We start from the raw sequence: 6,784 nt of genomic DNA, 5'->3' as shown, positions 1-6,784 counted from the left end.
TTTTCATGCCTTTATACATTATTCTTGTTTATTTGCGTTTATATTTTTTATATACAAGTTTACAATGAGATTTCCTTGTCATTCGCTTTGATCGATTCGTTAGCTCGTTTTTCTATATATATTTCTTCATTACATTTGTCTCTGTATATTGGTTAGTGTATATTAAACTTTAATATTCGTTATTTTATTGCACTCGGTTTATTTACAGCTCAGGTAAAAGTTCAAATTGTCGTCTTAATGCCTTATAAAAAAGTGAATTTAACAAATATCATATCAATCACAAACTAAGAAGGCAAATTAGAAACTAATTTGAAAACAGAAATCAACATCTTTAAAGCCTGCAGTACTCGTACACTGGAATGTTATTTGGGTATATAATTCAACATTCTCAGTGTAAATAATTTCTATATATTCCTATGTACACACATTTGTTTGCCGCTTAGCAAAACTTTTTACAAATGACATCTGCTTAAATTATTATTAATTTAGTTAGACTTTCAACCTTTATCGACTCAGCAGCTAATTTGGGGAAGCCTTTCATTCTGTAAAATTGCCGCAACGATGAAAAAAAAACAAAGGATTCCGTTTCTTTAGACGATATGTGTAAGAAAAATGATTTCAAGTATTGTAAATATTTCTATATTCGCATATATAATGTATATCAGCTATGTGTATATCTATATAGGTAACATATTGTATATATGCATAAGTACATGGATACATCTATTTGGTAAATATAGGTATTTCATATTTGTTTTCATTCTTTATATTGTATCTATAGCCTGCGTTTACTATATTTGCTTAGTTAACTAACTCGAAGGTTAACCATTAGGTTCCGTGGTTGTCATTTAATTGGTTTTCATCTTGGTTTCGATTTGTTCTAGCGGCCTGTGAAGGGCATCAATGTGAATCCTTAAGAGACGACTTTAAAGCTTAAGATTTGGGTATACATAAGAGTCCTATTGCGTTTCGATTATGCCGTACATATAAAAAGCCAATAACTGAACAACAGCTGCTAAGAATTCAACTACAAAACTATTTACAACTTGTCATAATGTCGCGTTCGCCTTAAATTCAATTATTTGTCAACTGATATTTGGTAAGATCCACCAGGTGCTCATATAGCATATCCTCCTGCGGCGTCAGTCCGATCATAATCCATCCCGATATGGCGGCAATGCTCCTCGTAACCGACAGACTGCTCCAAACGCTCTGCACACTGTTGCTTAGCTAATTAATATGGAATATATATATTATATATATATATATATATATCACTTTTATTTACGATCTTACCATCTCTTGTTGCGTTAGCGTTATGTTGGCATTATTGTTGAACAGGTACAGCTTCTCGTCGATGGAATCGGAGCATATGGTTAGGATTATTGTCGCCACATAGATCATGGTGATGATGAGCCAACGAAACGAGATCAGTTCACTGGCATTCGAGAAGCTCCAGCGGCAGATGTCCATGCTAAAAGGTTAAAAGATAGAAGAAAGTTAAGAAAAGTTCTAAGATTTCTTGAAAATCTCAACTGTTTTGCCTTTTGCTTTACTAGGTATTTATTTTTCTTAGTGAGTCCTCTTATAAATTAAATTTGCAAGCCTTCTTCCGCACAGTCTTAAAAATAGCCTCCCTACAATTACTTTGAAGCAGGACGAGGTTACGTCAAATGAACTTGAGCTGACCTTAGAACTAATTGGAGGTTGCATTAGCATATCAAGTTGAGGTCCCATTTTGATCTCTGATAAGAAAGTGCAAGTAGGGAAATGGAATGGCACCAGAAATGAAAAAGGAAGTGTGAAAAACCAAAAAAACTTGGCGCTCTCTTAAAAAAGAGATTTTGCTTTTAATTTTAAATTATCTTTTTTATCTTCTGAAAAAGTCAGCCTTACAGCAAACCTAAAAGCTATAAACTGAAGTTCAGTTGTTTGAAAGTTCAAGATATTCAATTTGCCGCAAGAAAGAGCAAAACTCAAACGAATTCTTAAATGTCCTGACATTTAGCCGCATGCATATTAATTGAAAGCAAATCCTACGATTCTGGCTCCATTTCGCATGGGGCAAAGGTCAAGGGATGCAGACTCCAACGCCGGGAGAGATACTTAACATTTAGCAAACCAACAGTCGGACATAAATCAACTGGCGGTGGGATAACGAAGCGAAATGTCATACACAGTTTCACACTTCTGCCAGCCGAAAATGGCCAAACAACGGCAGACAGTTCCGTTCAGTACGAGCCACCCAACCACCCAAAACCACCCACACACTTGTGCCATCGACTGGCGCAGCCTTTAAAGGTCAAGAGTGCAGGCAGAGTGGCTCGCTTGTGTGTGGGCAGCGACTTTGGCATGCAAAAAGAGCAAAGTTTAAGGGCATTAAAATATTTTGTGGCTGATGAAAGCGACCACGCAATGCCAGCCATACAATTTATTTCTATGCGACCGCGAAGCCGAACAAGTTCCAAGTTCCCAAATTGAGGTCACAGTTTCATTAAGTCCGAGAAGAGGCTCACACACTTTGTATTCGTAGCACACTTTTCAGCGCCTCCGTAGTGCTGTTTCCCCTCCGTCTAGACCAAAAAATCGGATGGCTTGAGGTTTACCCACATCCGGCTGGCTTCCAGCTCAATGAAACACAATGAAAACGAATCCTCCGCCACCTGAGGTCAATGAGTTCTCGAGGCGAACTCCTTCGTCGGGGAAAGGTTTCCCCCAATGGCTGCCTATTTTTAGAAGAGTGCTGACGAAGGTTGCGCGTAGGCCAAATTGACTTTTAATCAAGCTAAAGGACATCGAAAGACTCTAAGGACACTATTAGAATCGACGAAGGAGCTCAGTGGAGAAAAGCTACTTAAATTGTTATATTATTGACTTAACGGAAATTTAAAGTGGTTAAACTGGAACCCTTTTGAGGTCTCTAATATTAGAAAAAGCTAAGCTTTTAAGATTTAAATAATGAAATGTCTAGAAAAACAAGGCTTAAATTTAATTTTTCACTAAAAACTATACGAGAAATCTTCCTGAATAAATATTTATAACGATATCTTTTAACTCACCGATCGAAAACAGAAACCAGACAGATTATGGCCAAGCAGTAGAAGGTATTCAAGTAGATCTCCGCAAATCCCGCATAATCGCTTATGAGGGCCAGGGACGCTGATGAGGATGAGGATCCGCTCGACTCCGTTCCCCGATCGCTAGTGTTGATATCTATCCCTGATGGTGTCGATGCAGATGTGGATGCAGTTGGGGGTTGGGCGGTTGATGACATCGTCTCGCCAGCGAGACTCATGCCATTGATGACCTTGGCCCAGTCCATGGGAGGGCTGCTCAGCACGAAGAGTAGATGGGCCAATGCTAGACCGGCTAGCAGACCGTGGCATATATTCGAGATGAGCAGCCAGATTCGTTGAACTACACAGGCTAGTTGTATGTTGCTGGTGATGCCATTGCTAGAAGAGAGTAGAGCTTGCATTAAAATCAGGTATTAGAATAAGAAACATTGAAATAAATCCCATTAAAATATAAATATTCCCTAAAAAACTATGCAACTATTTTTAATGACGTCTCTAACTCACCGACTGAAGTCGCCATCGAGCAGGCAGCGGGTATCTCCATAACTGCCACGCCCACTCCCCAAGCCGCTGGCTGCTCCGCCGATACCGGAACCACCATGACTGCCGCTAGAGCGAAAGAGGCGACCGGCGCCACCCAACTCTGCGGCAGAGATGCCATCAAGGCGACCTCCGCTTCCTACACCGGATACCGAAATTCCGGCGGATCCACGAACAGCGGCCCCCAGGAAGGAGCGCTTGTAGTAGCTATGCTCCACGGGTCGATATCCGGATGACGTCTGCAGGAACATCTTGTCTATGTGCGCGGGCGCATCGTCCGTGGGCGAGACGACCGGCGTGAATGGGTTGTAGATCTCCTCACCCTCGGCAGGAGCTATGTCGTCGGCCAGCTCCTTCAGTATCGAAGATATCCCGCCAGCCGAGTACAGTTTGCCTGAGGGAGGATGAAGGAAACGAATGACATTATGTGACGGCACTGAGAACAATTTGTAGGTCATTATTACAACATCGTAACCTTTCACATTCAAGCATTCTGATAATGTTTAATTTTTAGATTTCTTTTTACTCTTAATGTAAAAATGTTTATTTAATATTCAAAAGTCTTAATGCAGTTTTTTAATATATCTCCCTATGTTTAACAACTTAAAATGATAATCATTTTAAAAACCGTAAAAGGTTTTATTAATAATTAAAAATTGAAGTTAAGAATATTGTCTTTAGAATCGTTAAAAATGGCATAATCAATGCTAGCATAAAAATCAAATTAATTAAACGCCTACAAGCTTGAATAATGTCTCATGGCTTTTTTCAAGTGCCTTAACTGGACGAATGCGCAGAATCGAGAGAACAGTTAGTGGGTGATTAGGTGGAAGGGTGGAGCTTTTGCCTCAGCTGGTTTTAGTCAATGGAACTAGGGACCTGAAGGTGGGGAAAACGGGGATAGCACAGAAAAATATCACCAAATGTGGTTATCAATTCGGTATCTTTACGTATTGATAAGTCAATCGTAAATTATACAGAATCCACTTGAATTATAATATGGTTACTAAAATGTGGTGTTTTAGGGGTTTAGGCACCACAAGAGCTCTGTGAGAGATAAATAACCTACCCCAAAGAACAGTTAACATAAAGAACATAAGACTAGAATATATCATCCTCTATAACCGACTGTTTGAAAAAAAAACTACTCACTGATTAATTGGCCCCGTTTGTCCCTTTGCGACTTGGTCTTCCGATGGACGCGACGCTCTTCGAGGCTCTGGTCGATCTCTAGTTCGCCGGAGAGCGAGGCGTCATGCATGTCGGAGCATTGTTTGAGGTACCGCATCAGAGTTTCGTTGGCCTGGCGCACTTCCATTTCCCCGGCGGCAATAAGCTTTCGTTCGCGTCTCCTCCGAGACTCTGACTTGCTCCTTTTTCGACGAGGACTCTTATCGAAACTGCTCCTTGACCGCAGGGAGCGCTGGGCGGGACTTGCTTGGGGATCCGACAGGGACTGCTGTTTTCGGGAGGCCCCAGTGCCATTGCCATTTCCGTTTCCCGTTCCTATTCCGGCGGGGGCGGATGGCGTGGGCGAGCACTGCTTTAGCTCCCGATCCATATACCCAAGTATTCCCCGATGAAAGGAGGCATCCGGATCTCCTAGATCGCGCCTCGAGCGATGATGATGGGTGGCCGGTAATTGCTGCAGGGTCTCTCGCAGGCTCATCGCATCGCCGGAGGAGTTGCGACTGCCGTCGCTTTGCTTGGGCGGGGGTGGAGATTCCCGTGGATTGCTAACCCCCAATGGTGACTCCTCCTCCTCCTCTCCTTGGCCGGGTGGGGCATGGCCATTGACTAGAACGACCGTTTGCTGGGAAGTCTGACTGGGTGAACCAACTAGCTCGATGCTGTCCGCCGAACTCTGGGCACTAATGCGACCTGCACTACTAGGCGTACCGCCGCTGCCGCCCGGATCCGCTGATACCACGCCCTCATTGAGGGCGGTGGCACAGTCCAAGGCCTCCGCACGTTCGGGCGTGGTGGGTGGTGGTGGTCCTCCAGTGGCGGCCGCCTCGCGTTCCAGGCGCCTCTGACGTGCTTCCGTGCGGCGATGCCGCTGGTGCTGGCGGTGCACCTTCGCCTCCATCAGGGATCCTAGTTTTTTGGGATCCAAGCCGAGTCGAGCCAGTCGGAGATTCTAGACCAGCTGCATAACAGGTGGACACCCCCTGGTGACAGGAACGGGAACGGTAACGGGAACTTTGTGCTGATGCAGCTTTTGACCCAAATAACACACGGTGCACACCCACACACTCGCGAGAGGACACGACCACTACGACAAACGGCGAATGCAGCTCAGCTGCGAGCTGGTGGCATTTCCTCAAGGCTTCACTTTAGTACCATCTATGTATATATTATCAATGCCAAAAAAACATATATTTCTTATTGGAAATATTAATCTTTTTGTTACGTTATCGCGTGATATTATTACTCCGCGATATCCATGGCTTTATCCGATATTCCTTGATACTTCTTAAAGGCGAACGGAACCGAAACTAAAGCAACGCGTTCGAAAACCTCTTCTGCAATAACAACGATTTGAACTTTGCGCGGGGCTTAAATAGACTTCGCTCTCCCAGCTTTGAAACAACCGTTTCTCTTCGCCGTCGACTTCTCTGCCGCTGTTAACAGTGGGGAAAATTACAGAAGTTTGTTGACAATGCATTTCTAATTTCAACTATGGTTTGTGTTTCCGCTAAAAAATGTTGTAAGGATGCTACGAATATCTGGTAAGCCCAAATAAGCCTACGCCGCTGATCAAGTATTTTGTCCATAACAAAGCCAAAAATGGTTGGAATATGGATTGTCATACCTCGTTGAGCTCGAATTTCAGTCTATATTAAACTTGCGTTCAAATCTAAAAAAAAATATTTATAATTTTTTTTCATAAAATTACCGACTCTGTCCAGAAATCAAAACCTAGGTAAATCTTGATTTTCCTTCCCCAAAACAGTATTTTTCTCATAAAAAAGCCAAACATGATCGGAATATGGATTGGCATACCTCGTTGAGCTCGAATTTCGGTGTTTATTAAGCTGGCATTCAAATCTAAAAATTTGTTTTCAATGTTTTTTTCAAAAATTGACCCAAAACCGGAAAATACCTATAATTTAAAGGTTTTGTTTAATTGACATTCTACGTATGAAATCGGAAGTACATTTAGC

The 6,784-nt window shown here is 42.5% G+C and overlaps 1 protein-coding gene across 1 annotated transcript; it reads right to left on the bottom strand.

Annotated features, from left to right (window-relative positions):
• On the bottom strand, nucleotides 1-6,131 carry LOC108114635. Its single transcript, XM_017225702.2, has 5 exons — nucleotides 4,770-6,131; nucleotides 3,582-4,011; nucleotides 3,060-3,455; nucleotides 1,297-1,474; nucleotides 1-1,230 (listed from the first exon to the last, which is right to left on the bottom strand). Exons 1-5 carry the CDS (start codon nucleotides 5,704-5,706, stop codon nucleotides 1,075-1,077), a joined length of 2,097 nt encoding a protein of 698 aa, XP_017081191.1. The 5' UTR covers nucleotides 5,707-6,131; the 3' UTR covers nucleotides 1-1,074.
• Nucleotides 6,132-6,784: the final 653 nt, after the last annotated feature.

This window comes from Drosophila eugracilis, unplaced genomic scaffold (assembly GCF_018153835.1).
Source record: "Drosophila eugracilis isolate 14026-0451.02 unplaced genomic scaffold, ASM1815383v1 contig_2154, whole genome shotgun sequence".
NCBI classification, from domain to species: domain Eukaryota; kingdom Metazoa; phylum Arthropoda; class Insecta; order Diptera; family Drosophilidae; genus Drosophila; species Drosophila eugracilis.
The sequence above is the reverse complement of the archived record's forward strand: the minus strand, read 5'-3'. Positions and strand labels throughout refer to the sequence as shown.

Coding starts and splice junctions, on each gene's coding strand:
- LOC108114635 (XM_017225702.2), bottom strand. CDS start 5,706: ATGGAGGCGAAGGTGCACCGCCAGCACCAGCGGCATCGCCGCACGGAA. Junction 4,012..4,769: donor CAAACGGGGCCAATTAATCA/GTGAGTAGTTTT, acceptor ATCCTCCCTCAG/GCAAACTGTACTCGGCTGGC. Junction 1,231..1,296: donor CGCTAACGCAACAAGAGATG/GTAAGATCGTAA, acceptor CATATTAATTAG/CTAAGCAACAGTGTGCAGAG.